Here is a 20,410-nt window from a genome sequence, read left to right on the forward strand (position 1 = left end):
CTCAAATTAGGCCTTTAAGGTCATTTACAATGTGCATTATTCAACACGCGGGACGAATTTAAACTTCACGCACTCATCACCCTTCTCTTCACCAGTTGGTCTGAACAACATCGCGTGCTGCTGTAGATTTTATTTCCATCTCACGTGTATCGAGAGCCACAACCCTGTGCGCGCACAGGTCACCACAGCTAAGCCACCACAGACCACCAGGGGCAAGGTCTCCGAGCCTGCAATTATACCCATCTCGTAAAATTGAGCGAACTGGTCACTCAGAAAATCTGAGCTGAGACCTTCAACAGCTAGATAACCATCTCACCAGACCGATTCTTTAGAAGCATTTGTAGTTTCTAAAATAAAAAGTAAAACAACGAACAAAAAGTAGCAGCATCGAATCAGAATTTTAATGTGCGGTCTTGTCCTGAGGTCCTGCTAGCTAGATCATGCAAACTAAACAGCACGGATCTTGGAAATAAGACTCCTATTGCATAGCAGTTTCACCCATTCCAGGTTTTACTACAAGCTTGAGTATCTCCAGTGTATAAGTGACAAGCTCAGGTGTGTCGTCTTAAACTCAGAGTAAAACTAGGAATGAATCAAACTGCTGTACAATAGGGGTCTTATTTGCATTTCTGTTTTGCGTGTGGATGCGTGCGTGCGTGCGTGCATGCGTGTGTGCGTGCGTGCGTGCGTTAATGCGTGCACGTAAGAGCGCATTTCAGGACCTAGTTCACTCATAAACAGTACTCCAGCCACTCCTGACCCATAAATCTAAAAAAAAAAAAAAAAACATTTATCTTTGAGAAATTTGGAACCACATCAGTATTGTAATGAATGCGTAATGCGTGTATAGGGTGAAGGATGCTTAATATAATTACTGGTTAGTTGAATCAACCGCATATTGTAATGAAAACGTTACGCACCCTTAGCTTTAGTGAATATGCATACACTCGCAAACACAAGTCAAAATGGACAAGACACGGACCTCAGCAGGCTGCAATAAACCCAAACTGAATTCACTTGTCATTGTGCCCTCAAACAACAACAGGAAAAGAGAATGCACCACACGTGGTTCTGTGAATTGAAATAATCGGTTGTGTATTGTCCAGCAACCTTTCAGCGCCCTCTAGCGGCTACTACATCGAACGTCCATTAAAGCGCTTGATCCGGACCTACTCAACCTGTTTGGAGGCTGCTTGATAATGTCCCATTTAATCGGCAGATCTCAATCAGATCGGGTGCACAACTCTATTCAGTCCAGTTAAAATCTAAACAGTGGCTGAACGCCTTTAGATATTAGTAATGTCCCTTTTAATCAGGACAGCTGCAGAAAACAGATGCATGGTTCAGCTGGCACTCTAGCGGGGCTGTGCCGTGCGTGCAGACCCCTGCAGCAGCGGGGTCCAGGGGAAAGGCAGAGACGAGGAGGAATTGTGTGCTAGGATGTACAATACTTAAGACGCCGGGGTGCTTTGTAGTGATGTAGTATTCAGATCAAATGAACTGATACGCGCGTGTTATCTGATGTTGGGTCTGCTTAGCTTCCAGCGGGTCGTTTCCCAAAAGCTACTTGAACCAAGTGAACTGCAGTCTTTCCCGAACAGCATCTTAACTCCAGCAGCTCTGCTTGAGATCACGAGTGGTCTGAAGTAATCATTTAATTGCATAGCATACTGCTTTAATCATTGTGGATCTAACTTGGTGCAGTCGACGTGCATTTAAATTGAATGAATGAAAAATAATTGATATGATTAGTGCAGTTTGGTTTACTGTTTACTGTGGGTGTGTAAACAAAATTATTTTTTGTAGATTATGCATGCTTTATTGACTATCAGCAACGGTGAGTCCTGGCGCTACTTCACTGGTTATGGGACCGCTGGGTTTGACTGGAACTCTGCAAAAGAAAGAGGGGGTGAGGGGTGCAGGGGCAGAACTTATGAGCATGTTTTATTACACACACACGCACGCACGCACGCACGCACGCACTAGAGAAATCCTGCCTTTCCATCTCTTGGAGGGCCAGTATTTGAGGCGTTCATTTTCTGAGCAATATCTGTCCACTTGCTGATTTTTGTTTGATTTATAACACAGTTTTTTTTGTTTACAAATAAAATCGCCTTATTTCCTTGTATTTCTATTACATTTTTTGTAAATATATATATTTTAAAGATCGTTTTGCACCACATCTTCAAATACTTTTATTCTTTTGGCTTTTTTTTGTTTGTTTTCAAAAGCGAACACATGTTTCAAACGTACCTACGCCCTTACGTGCGAATCAGACACCACCATACGACTCACTTTGAAATCGCTAGTTTCACGTGGGGTTTGGGGAAACGCACGCGAAGATCTATCGAAAGCAGCTGCAGAGTCACCTTCGTCCTCGGACACGAGCCCCGCCCAGGTTTACCAAACAGTGCAGGTCATGCCATTTGAGAACTGACCACTAGAGGGGGTGCGTGTGCAGCTGTAATTTCTGACTTCTGAAACTGTGATTCTGTATAGAGGTTTTTCACTTACTAACTCATATTTACAGAGGTAGGACAGTTTCACACAAACACGTCTGATCATTTCTAAAACCACCTCCCTTGAGAAATGCTCAGGTTAAAAGAAAGGACACAGAAGATGTTTGTTTTTTTAAACTCCCTAAAGTAATATGGATTTATTTAATTATTGTTCTTGCCCTGGAATGTAATATCACATTGAAAAGATAATTTCCCTAAACCAGCCATCTCCTTTACACTGTGTTTACTCTGTGTCAAATGATGCTGATATCCGGCAAAATCCATCCAGTGTCTGCAGTGCTTTAATAAAACAGCAAATGAACGGGAGAGCGATTCTATTAACATTCAAGTGAACTGATGACTTTTACAACAAGGAAGTAAAGTGTGAACAAAAAAGAAGAAACTGAAATACGTCCGAGATCTACACTATATTTAAATGAATAATAAAAACAGACATATCATACATGTGTGTAGATGTAAAAGCAGCTTCTAGCTCTCTTGTGACAATAAAAGCTGAGCTTCTCCTCTTATAGAGGCTTCTTCTGCATGATTCTCATGTGAAGCAATCTTTATTAAGTTGTGCTGATGGAGTTTCCAGCAGTGGAACACCTGGTTAAATAATCCACCGTTGATTGTGGCAATTGCACAAGATACCTGCATTTGGAGAAGGAATCACTCTCAAAGGAAACAGGTGTTCCAGGAGACCTACTTTGAGGCAACATTGCTGTATCAAACCCCAAGTCTCTCCTGGTGTGCCATGCAGTGACCTGAAACCTAGGCCCGAACCAAATCAGAACTTTGACAGCCCGCTAATCACACTTAACAAAACTGTATTTAACAGCGTTTTCTTTTTTATTTTGTAAGTATCTTATTTCTTCTACTCATAAAAAGCAAACGCTATTAAATACAGTTTTGTTAAGTGTGATCAGCGGGTTGTCAAAGTTTTGATTTGGTCCCAGCCCTCGTCTCCTGAAACCAAATTATTTATTTCTTAGCAGACACCCTTATCCAGGGTGACTTACAATTGTTACAAGGTATAACATTATACATTATTTTACACTATACAGATATCACATTATTTTTACATACAATTACCCATTTATACAGTTGAGTTTTTACTGGAGTAATCTAGGTAAAGTACCTTGCTCAAGGGTACAACAGCAGTGTCTCCCACTGGGGATTGAACCCACAACCCTCCAGTCAAGAGTCCAGAGCCCTCACCACTACTCCACACTGCTGCCACAAACTGGTTTCCTGTTCCCTCGGCTTTAGGGTGTGTTCAGAGTTCTGCTGTGTGGTGGTTGTGAGTGAAATGCAAATGTGTGACCAGTTTTACCAGTTGCGATATTTGTCTAACATGTTTAAAATGGAATGCCTTATTTATTTGAAACTTTTTAACAAAAATTAAAAGAAGCTGGTGTTAGGTGAGCATGGTGGTAAATACTTTGTGAATATGACCCTGTGTGTTTTTCATTTTGTTTTTGCATATTTCTAATAGACACAAAGATCCTGTAAAGAATCATCTACTGTTAGATGATGGTGAACATATTTTGAGAAACAAATAATAACAGGACTTGCTTTTTTGTTGTTGTTATATTGCACCCCCTACGAAAGGAAAACACAAAGTTTGTTCTTCAATGTTTTCATCTTGTTGCTGTTTCCACCAACCCTGCAGTCAAAAGAGCTCAGAGAATGCAGTCCTGTATGTGTGTCCGTGCTGCACACCGTCAAGCTCATTATAAAACTGCAAGCTGAAATCAGGCGTGCAGACACTTCCATTTACGCGCCCGTGTTGCAGCTATAAGGTGGCGCGTTCATAACAGCTAGCTAAGAGTCCACTGGAGTTTGCAGCGTCTCATTTGTAGCTGTCTGTTGAGTCGCTAGAGGTGGACAGTCCACAAATAGCCCTCATGCTGTCGAAAACCGATACGTAGAGTAGCGGATGGATGCACATGTTCAAAGTAACCAGTACTTTGCTAACTTGGTAGCCATCATAGATTGTCATGCTGGGGGGTCGGGAGCAGCTATCATCTCTATTAAACAGGTTAACGTTACGAAGAACGTGGTAGGGGATGAAGGAGACCACGTACAGCACAATGACTGTGAAAATCATCACCCCTGCTTTTCTTTTCTCCGCATTTGTAATGTTGTCGTTTTTCCAAACCACCACCAGGATGGCAAAATAGGAAGCGAAAGTAGCCAAAAACGGCAACGCGCACCCGAAGGAGGCCAGGAACAAGCTATAGGGAATGTACTCTGTGATTTTATCATCCGTCGCGCTTCCCAGACACTCCGTTGTGTTTCCCTTCTCCTCCGTCATCGAGAAATGGAAGACGGGCGAGCAAATGCCGATCACCAAGAACCACACCGCGAGGCTGACCATCATGGCGTGCTTGGGTTGCACGTAGCTGCGCATGAAAAACGGATGCACAATCCCCACGTAGCGGTTCAGGCTGATGCAGGTGATGAAAAAGATGCTCCCGTATAAATTGCAGGTAAACAGGAACCGTTCTATCCGACAGAGCGCGTCGCTGAAGATCCAGTTCTTGTCATTCGTATAGTAGCCGATTAACAGGGGCAAGGACAGCACGTAGAGGAGGTCGCAAACAGCCAGGTTAAAGACAAAGACGATTCCTGTGTGCCAGTGTCTTCTTTCTCGTGTTAGCAAAAGCCATATAGCCAGGCTGTTGCCCAAAAGTGCCACGCAAAACTCCACCCCGAATACCGGAGGCAAAAAGTTTTCTTGGAAAGTAGAATTAATGCTTTTTGTACAGTTTGACATTTTTGACATTTTGACAAAAATAATTGTGTAGGAAAAAGTAGTTAATTTAAAACCAAAGCATAAAAAACCCCGTTAAAGTTGAGAAAAGTGTTTTCAAGTGCAGCTATTGTTGGATTATTTGGTTATTGAAGCATTTCCCCAAACGCATAATCAGTGTAACAAAAACAAACAAACAAACAAACAACAAACAAAAACTTACGTTGTTCAAATATTTAAAACAGTAAAGTCTTTGAAAACGCAGCAATAGCTGAGGTACAGTTACTGCTTCGGACAGCATGTAAAAAAAAGGAGACAAAAAACAGTTCCCAAAAATCATACAAAGGTTTTATTCCGCGTTGATAGAAGGATATGCACGGCAAGCAATTCCAGATCTTTTAGAGAATTCAAAATGAAAAATAAAATATTTTTTTTGATGTCCTTTCTTCTTAGTCGGCGGAATTCTGATTCCAATTAACAGGTTTCAATTCCAAAAAAACTCAAACAATCCCAGATTAGAGATGTGCTTTTCAAAAATACAAAAAAACCAAAAAAAATACAAATGAAGTACATAACATGCTTTAAGTTACAGTTGAATACAAACAGTAAAATGCATTCTTTGTTACATTCCAAAGCAGCCCATTCCTGTAATAATAGGCTGTAAAAAAAATTTAAAACAACTTCTGAGGAGCTGCAAACACGTTCTTTGCCTTTAGCAGTGAAACAAGAATTTGCGTTGGTACAGCAGCTGTTATCTTCAAATCGAAAACTTTTTTTTTTTCAACTTCCTGTGGCACATCAGACTGGATTAAAATAGCGGGGCTACGCAGTCTGAAACTTTTGTAAATCCTGCGATTCAAAGTGTGCTGCGCCGCTTCTGAAGTATGGTCGTGTGCGGTCCCCTTTCTATAGGAGGGAAGGTATGAGCAAAGTGCCGCTGCTATTTTAACAACCCCCTCCTCTGACACAATTGCGCAACCCCCGACAAAATCTGAGAGAGCGTTTTCCCCAAGAGAGGTTCCCCCCCGACTCTCCCCTGTTCAAATCGTAGCTATGAGAACGCGCCTTTGTGTTGCACAGTAGACTCTACCATGGGGGGTGTAAACTGACTGGACTGTCAACGGTGTCTGTTAATGTATACTACACTGTGTGTGTGGGGGGGGGGGGGGGGCATTGTATTCATCTGTGTAAATCTTTACTGTTGCGTGCAAGCAGCGTGTTTTTTTGCAAACCATTTTCACACGCACCGACACATAATGGATGCGTTCACAGAGATCATTATGCGCAGATTCTGTGCAGAATCTGACCAATTCATAGAAGATCGTTGGCTAAATTTGTCAGATTCTGCAGAGAATCTGCGCAGAATGATCTCAGTGAACGCACTCAGTATGTTTTGTTTGCATCAATTTTTAGGTAGTCAGCGCCAATAAGGCTCATGGTCCACGCGACAAAGGTTACGCAGACACACACCTAAATTCTGTTTTACTGTGGCAACAGACCCCTGTGCACATGCAAAGCGAAACTAGAAGGTAAGAAACATAATATATATAATAGCATGGTTCAGAATATTTTACCACATAAAAATATTAGTTTTGAGCTGCGCCACGCGTGCATTATGGTTTAAAACTAACTCGAGACACTATTGTGCGGTAATATATTCTGCTCCACACATTATTCTCTCTATACACGCACACACAAAGAAAGATGAGACGATATTTAATTTATTCCGGTATTTCTGTTTTAACAGCATTTACTTGAAGGCTGACGCACGCTGCTCAGCTGTGCCCCGGCTTCCTTTTAGGTTGTGAGATCCGTTGTTTATTTCACACATTTCTGCAGTGTGTGTGTGTTTTTTTTTAGTACGTGGGTCAACACTTCATCACAATTCAGTTGCATCGCATTCTGCAAAGTCTTTCATTTGTCAAAGCAGGGGGTGGGAGATTGTACAGGACACTTCACATACAGCTCTGGCCAGAAGTTTTGCAACACCTAGAAGTTTAGGATTGAGATAATTAAAAAAAACACACGATATAAACATTAATGAGATATTTTATTTGACATCATGCAATCAAAGAAACTACAAAACCATCTCGCAGAAATCTACCGGAAACCATAATAGTAGGACAGTAGTATTTCATGTTAGATTTCAAAATGTCACATTTTTGGCAGTCTTTCGTTAAACATGTGCAAAACTAAAAAGCGGTATGTAATTCTATAGGCTAACGTAACATTATTCAGCAGGTTTCACGAAGCAAAAGTAAATTCTGGCTGATGCAAGACGTTTGGCCATAGCTGTAGGCTTCTCTTCACTGTGTACGGCATGCTTCCACTGCAGTTTCCAGCCCTGGTGTAGGGCATGCTTCCACTGCAGTTTGCAGCCCTGGTGTAGGGCATGCTTCCACTGCAGTTTGCAGCCCTGGTGTAGGGCATGCTTCCACTGCAGTTTGCAGCCCTGGTGTAGGGCATGCTTCCACTGCAGTTTCCAGCCCTGGTGTAGGGCATGCTTCCACTGCAGTTTCCAGCCCTGGTGTAGGGCATGCTTCCACTGCAGTTTCCAGCCCTGGTGTACGGCATGCTTCCACTGCAGTTTCCAGCCCTGGTGTCACATCACTGCTGTTCTCTGAAATCAGGTGCTTTTACCCCGAGTGGAATTCCTGTTTAAACCGTCACCCCCTTTGCAGCTACACTTTCCACAGAGCGGCTCAATCACTCGAGGTTTCAGCGAGGTCTGTACGCCTAGCGTGCGGCAGTAAATCCGCCCAGCTGAGACATTCAACATTTAGACAACCATCTCACCAGACCGATTCGATAGAAGCATTTGTAGTTTATAAAATAATAAAAAAAATTAAAACAAGTAACAAACGTATTGCAGCATCGAATCAGAATTTTAATGTGCGGTCTGCATCTGTATGCGAGTTATTTGTTAGTGTGGAGGGTTGGGTCAATTTCTGTTTTTTCAATTCCAGTTCCTTCGAAGGAGCTTTTAAGAGATGTACTTACTGACAGCGACTTCAATTGAAGCAACGTGTTGCCACTTTGAGAAACTCATTTTAACAGAATACTGCGCTCAAACGCAACTGCTGTTGAAATTGATTACAAGGGAATTGGAAACTGGAATGGAAAAACAGGAATTGACTCCAACCCTGATTAGTGTTGGTGGAAACTATTACAGATCTCTCTGTAAACCTACAGCAGGATCTACAGTATTCCCTCTATTTCACTATCTGACTTTAACCGAATTATCAACATCGTAAAATAACACACAAATAAAATGTACCGGATATTCAAAATTAAAAAGGCTTTTCAAATGCATAACTGAAATGGTGCACGCTGCAAAGTGTATACAGACAAAGTCTTTATACTGGTACCTGGAAATCAAATAGCTTGATTAAAAAAGGCATGTCATTATTTAAAAAAAAAATTAAATAAAATAAAATCTAGTGCACATTTACGACCAATCATTTTTAATTTTCAGAACATTAATTTTTTTTTATACAAGGCACTGGCTTGCATTTATAGGTGGAGGGAGGGAAGGGGGGAAAGACACCATTTAGAAATAAGTTTAGCCACCAAACAAAAACACAAGAGTAACCGACCACAAGGAAAATAAACAGAGTGCAGACACAATGAACATTATCAAATAAACCAATTCTGATTTTATCAACATGTTCTGAACAAGCGGCACATATTTCTAGACATTTTGCTTGAGGTCCTGCTGGATCATGCAAACTAGACAGCACGGATCTTGGAAATAAGACCTATTGCAGAGCAGTTTCACCCGTTCCAGGTTTTACTACGAGCTAGAATAGCCCCAGTGTTTAGGTAACAAGCCCAGGTGTGTCGCCTTAAACTCATGGTAAAACCAGGAGTGGATCAAACTGCTATGCAATAGGTGTATTATTTGCATTCCCGTTGTGTGTGTCAGAGCCAATTTCAGTACCCAGTTCACTCAAACAGGGCTCCAGCCACTCCTGACCCATAATCTACTCTTTTGGATCCACCTGGCATGTGGTGCCAGGACGTTCCTTTATGTTGACATTAAACCGTGCTGCTCTGTTTTGACCAATATAAATTTCAAATACCTGCAGGCTCAAAATGTTCATTTGAATGTAATCTTTGCTGCAGTGGCCTTATCAGATTTTATGCAAAAAGCAGATAGCGATTTGCATCTCAGCTACACAAGAGAAACCCTGTGTGTTATTACTGCAGGTAAAGCTAACATGCCAGATGGAATCAGGCCAGGTTTATGACTTAAAATGTCAGATGAACCACAAGACATGGAGACTTTGCATAATGCAAAACGTAGAGTCACGTTGGAGGCTTGGCGGTCCAGTGGTTAAATAAAGGGGCTTGTGACTCACTGAGTGACTCACTGTGTGTGTGAGCCTGAGCAAGTCACTTAACCTCCTTGTGCTCTGTCCTTTAGAGGAGACGTAAAACCAGGGTCCTATTGTAAGTGATTCTGCAGCAGCAGCAGCAGCAGTTGTTGATGCATACTTCACCTCCTAATCTCTAAGTCACTTTGGATAAAAGCGTCTGCTAAAAGATGAAATAATAATAGTCATCAGAACTGTACATATTTGGCACACACAGGGACAGCACTACAGATTTACTGCCTCCCTTTGCCTCTTTTCTGTTTGAAACCTCTGCTTGCGTTGGGCTTCGCATTGGACTGAGGTTTTCTTTTGAACCCAGGTCGGGGTTTTCCCTTCTGGACCTTGAATTTGGGTCCCATCGTCCGCTCTTTCTTTACTCCGAATTTTCTGTCCTTCATGCCCAGTCGATCTCCCCGCTTTCCAGGCGTCCTGTCCCGCGAGGGGTCCCGATCCATCCTGCTCCCTCTTTCGGAGGAGGGCTTTCTTTTCTTGAAAGGATGGGGAGACTTTCCCGGACCTTTCTTTCGTTTGGATGCAGGGAACATATCTGGGAAGGGGGGGGGGGGGGACAAATTTGAATGAATAAGACTTACAAACTGCAGTCCAGCGAACAAATGTTTCAGCCAGATCCTTACTGGTTTTGTTACATTTAACAGGTTTCAGCAGACTTAGGGGTAAGTTGTAACTGTAGTCGAACCTGGGAACACCTGCGTAAATGTATTTATATTTCCCATATCATTGATCAATTACACATCTTTCAAAGCTTAAATCCCAGTAATGTTGTTGAAGCTGACACCCCGGGATCCTTCAAGAAGCTGCTTGATGAGATTCTGGGATCAATAAGCTACTAACAACCAAACGAGCAAGATGGGCCGAATGGCCTCCTCTCGTTTGTAAACTTTATGTTCTAAATCAGTCCCAGTACCATGTGGTATTTTAAATTTGAGCTAACATTCTTCTCGTATTTTCACCCATTTATTTAAATAACAAAAAACCTTATTCAATATGTTTCTGTATCTGTGATTACTGCTTGGTAGAATAAACAGATAAGCATGTTAGTGTGCAGCCATTTATGTAACTTTTTAGTGTAATTATAACTGCAATTATTGTAGCATAATTGTAAACGAACTGCGATTGAACAGAATAGTAAATTCAGCAAACAATTATGCTTCAATTGTAATTAATTGCCCTGTAAGGTCTGCCATGAAGTGAACCAGGAGGTTCTTTTAAGTAATAAAGGATATGATTGAAATGCGGTCCTGGATTATGGGGGTGTAAATATTTCAGTTTGAACGCCTAAAAGCTCTAACCTTCGTCTGGCTCCTGCCCGACTGCCTGTCTGTAGTACTCTACTTCATCGTCCTCCGAATGGTCAGCTGCAGCCTGGTCCTCCTCCTTCCCAGGATCCTCTGCGTCGCTGTCCCCTTCCTCTCCAGCCTTTGGCGGTAGCTTCTTCTTAATCCCCTCCAGGCTCCTCTTCCTTTAAAAAATACAGACCAGACGCTTCTGAATGAAAAAGCCACGCCCACACAACCAAAGCCACACAATCACAAGTTAACATGTTCTTTCCTGATATTTCAGGTTGTGACTAATGCTTCATGCCCCACTGCACGATAACTAGAACGCAATTACAAAACAAAACCCAGCAGGGTTTTAAAACCAGGATGCATCAGCAAGCGTTTACTTTATAGAGAAATCACATTTCAAATCATACTGTATTACTTTCATCATTTGCATCCACTCCTTTCTGCTCAAGTGGCAGCCATCTCTACAGAGAACGTTGCTGCTGTGCAGAGGGAGTCTTCCTTTAGTCTTGACAGGAGATATAATAAAATCAAAAGGATTCAGGCCCTGCCCCAGGCTCTCCATCCGCGGTCCTAGCTGTGATCTGTGAAACGCAAGGCGCTCGTGGAAACGCTTACTTGTTCTCATCGCGCTGCTCTTTCTTGACCGCGACGTTCCGCTCCTGGTTCAGCTTCCTCTCCGCTTTCAGTTTCAGCTTCTTCTGCTTCCTCGCCAGCATCTCCTGAATCTCTGCCTCCGTCTTCTCAACTGCAGACAGCACAAGAGAGTATTGATTTTTAAAAGCACTTTATTAAAATTGAAATACCACCTCTATTCAACTGCACGAGAAGTCTACTCTCAATAAATATGCACAGATTACAAGTATATAAATCCCCATGGTCACTCACAGCACAGAGACCTTCATCAACACACAGTTCCTCCTGAAAAGTTTCTAGATTATCACTGTCGAAATGCACAGGCACTGGCAGGTAACTATAGTTTTTCAGGGGGGTGTCCCTTCAATATGCTTAAGGCTGGATGCGTCAGAAAGCGTTTACTTTGAGAAATCAGTTTAAAATCAGCAAAACAATACTTTCATCATTTGCATCCACTTAGTATCTGTCCTTAGGGTGTATACTGTAGGGCCAGGAGCCTGAGGCGCCTCTGTTCTACCCCTGGGTTAGGGTTAGGGTCACAGGGAATGATACTCACTGATAGCGTGATAAAGCACGTTCCCTTCACACATGCCTTCGTCTATTTTAATCAGCTGCAGAGTCATGCGCGGGCCGATCTGGAGAGAACAAGGAGGTAGGTTAAGTCAAGGGCAAGAGGGTCAGGTTTTTCAGAGACAAACTTCAGCGCAGTAGTTTTTCACATTGGTCTGTGCTCTTCCATAACTGGAAACCGGCGCTGAATTTAGAAACACCGAAAGAAACCTCAATTCAGTGACAAACGTTTTGACTAGACGTTGAAAAGGACTTGTGAAACGTTTGGTATTTTAAGATTTTTCTAAAATTAGTCCACGCTCCTAAAAAGTGAAAATGAGTTGGTAGAACACAACTATGATAAACAAAGGTTGATACGTGTGAAATATTCATTCGTCTGTCTTTTTAAGGCTGGGTGCATCAGCAAGCGTTTACTTTGAGAAATCACAGTACAGTCATTTCTCTTTGCTTTCATCACTTGCAACCATAGTCCAGGTTTTTGTTTTAAATTACCAGTAGCTTTTGCAATCTAATGATGCAGACAAAGTTTCAGGAGTGGCATTTCATGTGAAATTTGCCAAAAACAGTTGAACTCATGCATCTTAAGTGTGGTCTTTTTAATCTCCGAGATGTCAAGTAGTATAAATATACATGTTGGTTATAAAGTGGCTCAGCCATGTGGATTATTATTAGGCTGTTTGTGTGTGTATAGATAGATACATAGATAGATAGATAGATAGATAGATAGATAGACAGATAGATAGATAGATAGAGATAGATAGATAGATAAACGGTAAAAGTTTGAATCTGGTAAATGTTTTACTGGTAACTGTCAACATTTACCAAGTAAGGTGGAAAATGAACAGAATTAAGAAATATATTGTGTTTCGGACATTTACCAGTTAATCTTATGATTTGATTTACCTAAGGTTATTGGTAAAGGCACTTAGTTATTCTTGAGATTTAAAAAAAATTGGTAAATCTCCGAACTAATGCAGACATTCACTAGTACAGCTTGAGATTTGCCCATATTCAAACTTATCATACACACATAAACAATACATATAAAGCCCTGACTGCTTGTGGTTTGCATGACTGAAGCTCAGACAGAGTGCAGAGAGTTTGCAAGCAGCACAGACCTCTATGAGCCGCACTGCACTCTGCTGTGCCTTCATGTTCCCACGGCCAGCATAGACCTGCGGCAGCTCTGTGGTATTGTGATCCCCGTCCAGCTCTGCCTCGCTCTCAGACAGGTTCGCGCCCCTGGGAAAGGAAATCAATAAAAACATAATTAAAAAAAAGAAGAGGTGATCAAAAAAAGAGCCTTCAAATGCAATGCGAACAGCTCCTTTGCAGTTCTAGTGCAAGGCGTTGCGGTCACACACCTGACTGAGTTTCTCAATAACCCCAAGTACCGGGACTAAATAACCTTCCCCACCTTCATTCAAATCAAAAACCAAACCATGCGATCACTGTGACCTCCTTACAACTCCGCCAGCCCCCACCTACTCTCTACACATGTTGCAAAATAGAAAGCGATCTTTTCATGCACCCCCCTCCATCTCCCAAAATAGAAAGCGATCTTTTCATGCACTCCCCTCCTCCCCCCTCCTTACTTCATGAGCAGTTCGCTGATGTCCTCAAACTTGCTCATGTTGGGAAACTTTTCCTGAAGCAGCTTCTTTATTCCTTTGCTCATCCCCACCGGGACTACCTTCAAGCTACTGCGAGAGGGAGAGAGAGAGGAGAGAGACAGGCAGCCAGTGAGCACACTCCCTTTGCAACATGCAACTGCAAGATACAGCACAGCTCTGGCCAAAAGTTTTGCTTCAACCCTACAGAATGAACTCATTTTGCTTCAAAGTAGTTTGACTACATGTTAAAAGAGCTACATTATCTTCATACAGTATCGTTTTGTATTAACGTCTCAATCCTGAAATTCTAGGTCATGCAAAACCTTTGGCCATAGCTATAAGCATACCATTTTACAACTTGTCTTAGTGATACTCTGTTATGCTTGGCAAGCCACGCAGTGTGTATTGTAGAATTATGCAAACAGATGCATTGTTCAGGGAAATACTATTACGCCCTTGGGTTTTATATTTGAACCCACATGGTTTGATAAACTTTTAATCAAGCAGAGAGTGAGACAAGAGTTGCTGGGATAAAAATAAGAGCAAGTACTCCAATAGTCTGGGCTCCTGCTTAGCTCTATTACTGCTGTCTGGCTCCGTGGCTTGTGTCGTGTTGCACAGTATACCAAATTGCATAACACACCACTGAAGACAGAAAACAGCACCACGCTCTGCATCTGGGTAGCTCTGTATACTTAAAGCGTGAATCTTAGGAGACCAGGTGATGAACACACCAAGTCTCTCTTTTTTTTAAAAAAAAAAAAAAAAAAAAAAAAATTTGCATAGATGCAACAGAAACATCGATGCAAAATACTCTACAGTTGCTTTTTTTGCATGTTTCCTGTTTTGCTAAACTGGCCCAGTCGCTATTTCTGGTTATTTGACAAGCTTGTTTTGCAGCATTTTTACATTTAATGTGCGTGTGTCTGCATGCATATATATTAACAGCTAATGTGGTTTACAGACTGGACATATCAGTGCGTTTACTTTGGAAATATCACTGTGCACTCAGCAAGATCTCTAGTGTCATCATTTATATCCAGTCAACCACAGTGGTTTTATTCTCAAAAGGAAATGTAACCAGCATTGCAATTACGTAATACTTAACCACGCCTTCGCTCTGTAAACGTTGCAGTGTGGTCAAAAGCAACCAACATTTAATAGAGCATGACTTTTACAAAGCTTTCATGAAACATTGCTTACAGTAGTTGTAAAGTATATACTTACTAATGCCTGAAGTCAATCAGTTGGGTCTCGGGGTTATAGTTAATCATGACACACCTCTTAATGGCATTCAGGCTCACCTACAGGGAAAACAATTTAGCAAATCAACGTCACTGCACTACAATTGCTGGCAAACCGGCAATGATGTGAATTTGGCACCACCTGGTGGCTTGAATTGACTATGGCAGAAACACCAAAACTGCACAGAATTCTCTCATTACAGCTATGGCCAAAAGTTTAGCATGACCCAAAATGTTAGGATTGAGACAAAAAAAAAAAAAGAGAACATAATTTAGATATTTTATTTAACATCATGTAATCAAAGAATCTACAAAATTATAAAAAATCGTAAAGGCTACTGGAATAATAGTACAGTATTTCATGTTAGATTTTGAAATGTCATATTTTTCAATTTGTATATGGGAAAACTACAAAGTGGTATGTATTATTATTTATTTCTTAGTAGACACCCTTATCCAGGACAACTTACAATTGTTACAAGATATCACATTATACAGATATCACATTATTATTATTTTTTTTTTTTTTTACATACAATTACCCATTTATATAGTTGGGTTTTTACTGGAGAAATCTAGGTAAAGTACCTTGCTCAAGGGTACAGCAACAGTGTCCCCCACCTGGGATTGAACCCATGACCCTCCGGTCAAGAGTCCACAGCCCTAACCACTACGCCACACTGCTGCCCTATGTAACTCAATATGTAAATGTAACATTATTTAGCAGGCTTCATTCTACTTTATGAAGCAAAATTACTTAATTCTATAGGGTGATGCAAAACATTTGGCCACAGGTGTATATCCTTAATCTTTACACATTTAAACTGCACCAACTGGATTCATCAGAGCGTTTACTTTGAAAATCATTTTGTGATCAACAACAGAGTTAGCGTCATCCCCCGAATCCAGACTAAACCTGCAGTTTTGTGGCCAGGTCCGAATTCTCACCTTGTGCACATTGATGGACGGGAACATGTTCTGGAACATGGTGGCCATCAGCTTCACATGCATCCCCGGCATGCCGAAGTTATTCAGCACCAGCAAGGGGTGATGAGTGAACTGCTGATCGTGCATCCTGTGCCGCTTCAACGAAGAAACCACGTCTTTGATTAACGAGTACTAGAAGAAAAGAAACACAAACACTCAGGGTTAACTTTGATTTGCAACACAGGGCCAGAGCAAAAAGACTCTGATTGCATAGCAGTTTCACCCACTCCAGGTTTGCTTGATCAGCCCCAGTGTGTACAGGTAACAAGCTCAGGTGTGTTATTAAACCAGGAAGGGATCAATCTGCTACACAACGGGAGTCTCGTTTCCACCTCTCCAATAGGGATAATGCCAGGCTTGGGTTGGACAATGTTCGCGTCGACCTTTCTTAATTTCTAAATAACCGCTTGAAGGACACCTACAGCTGTGGCCAAAAGTTTTGCATCACCCTATAGAATGAACTGATTTTGCTTCATAAAGTTGAATGAAACCTGATGAATAATGTTACGTTAACATGTTGAATTACACACCGCTTTGTAGTTTTCCATCTACTGAACAAAAAAAACTGACAATTTAAAAAAGTGACATTTCAAAATCTAACATGAAATACTGTACTAATATTCTGGCTTCCGGTAGACTTTTGCAATATCATTTAGTTTTTGATTACATGTTAAATAAAAGATCTAATTTTTTTTATTAAATATTGCCTCAATCCTAAAATGAAGCAAAACTTTATATTTAAGTTTCTAAATAAGAAAGACCAGTGCAGAGGGTCAAGCGGTCACACCACAGCCGAATCAGACTCCTCCAGGATTGCTCAGTAAGTAACATTTTGTGCATAAAAACTGAAGTGAAAGACTTAGCAACTTGCCTGCCCATCAGACTTACCTGCGAAACTTTAAAATGCAGCGTGGGTCCTCTTGGTAAACGAGCAAGCCTCTACAAGGGGAGAACAAAGACATTAAGTTCAATATTTCCAATAGGAAAAATTATAACATCTCCTGCAGGACATATAGGGTTTTTCCATTGAGCTGAAGACTGCAGATGCTCCTCATTTGACTGCTGACTGCACAGGAGCTGAATTAGCTGACAGCAAATGAACATAAGAAGCCAAAGTTGTTTAGTATAGGCATTTAAATATTTGCTATGGTAGGACAATAAATGTTAAGGGTTAAGCAATGGGAGTCTTATTGCCATCCCTGCTTTAGTGAAAGGCATGTTCCATTCGTTATGGAACAGGAACAGATGCCATTGGAATTCTAAACACATTACCTCTACTGTACCGTTCGGTTTCAATCAAGACTTTTCTTTTAAGATGTAGATAAAAGCAGGCCCTCACCAAGTTAACACTGTTCTCTGTTTTCGTGAAGATTAAGAAGTGAGTCACTCCCAGCGGCCCAGCTACTGCAGCAAAATCTTTCAGCACGTTCTTCTTGCGGACCTAAAAAGAAAAAAATAAATACTGGTGAAATCGATGGTGTGGCAAATGGACCCGGGCGATCCCGAACAGTACCAGCGACCCGACTTTCTGCAGCTGGGATGCATCAGAGCGTTTACTTTGAAGTATCATGGAGAGATCAATTATCATGTCAAGTGTCATCATTTGCATCCTTTCACTGTACTTTATACACTAGGACTGGGAAAAATAGTCCGGTCTAGAATGGTTTACTTCAGGGGTAACTATAGCTGGCCCTTCCACTCCTGGTTTTTGTTCCAACCCTGCTCAGTATTTAATGACAGCTATAAAACCTGGCTGATGCTGCACCTCAAGGACTGGATTTGCCCAGCCCTGTTTTAAACTGTTGGCCCCGTTCTGTTAAGGGTTGCTGTGGCTACCTTGAGAGATTCTGCGGTGTAAGGCTCCATGACTCTCCGCATGTCCACGATCAGCTGGCTCACATTCTTGCCAATTTGTCCCCGGTGAAAGACGAACGAGTGGGGGACAGTTCCGAAATCTTCCTGGGCCAAGTGAATGGCGTTGGCCCGGGACTTCTTCTGGTTCTTAGTCTGGGGGGGGGGGGGGGGGGAGGTAGGAGAAGAGAACAGAAGAAAATAAATCTTGAAATAGATTTCTGAATGGGCTATGCCACTGTAGTTCACTGTATTGAAGAATGTACCTGCACAGCAAGCTTGCAGAGGTTTTTGTGCAAGTCCAAAAGGGTCTTGCCATGTTAATTACACCAAAACAAAACTTGCTATGCAACGGCAGTCATGAATCAGTTCCTTTTTTCATCCTTGAATTCATTTGAAGGAACTGATTAAAAGGGAATTGATTTTATAAAGTAACTGGAAAAGGCCTACTCTGTGTAAAACCATTATAGTAACCCTTTATTATACTGAATCAAACCTAATCCTCTTGAATAATGTATTTATGCAGGTCGATCTTGGGAGCAGAATGCACAGCGGTTAGCCCTGTGTAATAATATCATAACGGACAGATGCATCAGAGCGTTTACTTTGAAGTATCACGGGGGCATCAATATGCGTTTCTAGCGTCATCACTTGCATCCACACACATAATAAATAATACAGTCCCAGACTGAACATACGATCTTCCCTATTTAAATTTGTTTTTATAGCCAGTGAAACACAGCTCTATCGGGCAAATTAGTAAGACATTTGTTGTAGGCGACATTTAAGCAATGTCCCACGTGGCTAGTATTTGCTCATTAATTAATACATGTGACCAACTTTCAAAACTGTATACGCATCATTTGGTCGTTGAATAGAATGATTATAGTGGCGGGTTGAAAATCGGAAGTAATAATAAAACATATGGATCAAACACTACATAAAAATGTTAACAAAATGAGCATACATCGCTTTCATAACACAGGCGGAAAAAACACACGTGCAAAACTGTTCATGCGTGATGAGAAAGAGCCCACAACTCTACCATAGAGCGCAGTTCAGAACGCCATATAGAATAACATATATGACACAACGATTAAAAAACAGGTTCAATAGTCATGTTTTTGTCTTACCGTTAATTAGTGAGCATTAATACCGTATGTTTAAAAAAATGAACGCTGAAGCCTTGTTAAACCACAATACCCTGCGTGCGAAAACTCTTGACAGAAAAAAAACGACACTTACTTTGCTTTTGCCCATGTCGACTGAATATGTCTTCCCGCAACGCAATTATAAGTTAATAATTGTAATTACCACACACACATATATATATTTTAACACAAATAATGTCCTCTCAGTAAAACTAATCTACCACTTCCCCCAAAATTCATCTTCTCTCTTCACATGGTCGACTTCTGCCATGTGCTTCCGTCGTGCCACACTCAATCGTTCCCCCGCCAGGAACACGAGCAAAAGCAGATTAGATCCTACTGAGCAGTCATTAACAATGTGTTCCTTCTTCTTTTTATTATTATTTATTTATTTATTTATTTATTTATTTATTTATTTTAACAACTTTGGTTTATTAGTAGCACGACAAACTAGAGAAAAGTTAGGCGCAAACATTTGCAAATATTATTACACAAATACATTTGTGGTTTAAAAAAATAAATAAATAAAAATCTGTATATGAACCTGTAAGTCTCCATGCATCATACACGTGGTAGGGATCATACGCCAAAAAAAAAAAAACACTCTACAGTGCAGCAAAAAAAGAAAAAAATAAATTCTATGTGTAAATATCAGGACTTTCTTCCTATGCATCGGGACGCGGGACATTTGCTAGGAAATCGGGAGTGTCCCGACCATATAGGGACTGTTGGCATGTATGTACATTGGACAAAGACAGAGATATCATTGACGATACCTAACTGGTCCTGGAAATACATATCCCTATAAAAGTACCATGGTAATCTTGCAGTTTTCACATGCTTTTCACTGGGTTATATGATGCATAGTTAGACTTTTTAAAATATGCTTTAGTATGCCTTTCTATGCTTTACAATGCTTCCCTATGCTTTACCAAGCTTCCACTATGCTCTATTACACTTTGCTATACTTTTCCTATGCAGAAACTATTAACTGCATCAGGGTGCATGTTAATTTCTGCAATGCATGCACTGCAAATTATTTTAATGCCTGGGCTGCAGTGCCCTACAATAGCACTATTATCAAAAAACCTTTATTATTGACAGTCCAGTTTGATTACATTCTCTAAAGCCCCCTCATCCCCTCACCATCCCTCTGTCTTGGAGGCTCTCTGCCAAAGCAAACCCTTATAAAAGTCATTTTGCAGTTTGCCCATGGGTATACTCTGCATTTGCCATAGCTGACCGTGGTTTGCCATGTGTTTTAATGTGCTCTGCCCTGCCTCTCTGGGATTTGCAATGCTTATCTCAGCTTTGCTGTGCTTCCACTGTAGACTCTGCTATGCTTTCGCTGTGGTTAGCTTTTAGAAGGGGGTTCACTGATACATGTAACACGGAACCCCTAAAAGTTAAAAATAGCTCCTA

At 41.2% G+C, this 20,410-nt stretch overlaps 1 protein-coding gene across 1 annotated transcript; it reads right to left on the reverse strand.

Moving 5' to 3' along the window:
* Positions 1–4,338: 4,338 nt before the first annotated feature.
* LOC117966867 (suppressor of SWI4 1 homolog) lies at positions 4,339–19,347 on the reverse strand. Its single transcript, XM_034913674.2, has 13 exons — positions 19,083–19,347; positions 17,823–17,993; positions 17,326–17,427; positions 16,875–16,925; positions 15,948–16,118; positions 14,983–15,059; positions 13,738–13,845; positions 13,261–13,384; positions 12,129–12,207; positions 11,555–11,684; positions 10,943–11,112; positions 9,870–10,179; positions 4,339–5,347 (listed from the first exon to the last, which is right to left on the reverse strand). The coding sequence occupies exons 1-13, from the start codon at positions 19,095–19,097 to the stop codon at positions 4,354–4,356; spliced, it is 2,502 nt and encodes an 833-aa protein (XP_034769565.2). The 5' UTR covers positions 19,098–19,347; the 3' UTR covers positions 4,339–4,353.
* Between the last annotated feature and the right edge of the window lie 1,063 nt (positions 19,348–20,410).

This window comes from Acipenser ruthenus, chromosome 34 (assembly GCF_902713425.1).
Source record: "Acipenser ruthenus chromosome 34, fAciRut3.2 maternal haplotype, whole genome shotgun sequence".
Classification (NCBI taxonomy): Eukaryota; Metazoa; Chordata; class Actinopteri; order Acipenseriformes; family Acipenseridae; genus Acipenser; species Acipenser ruthenus.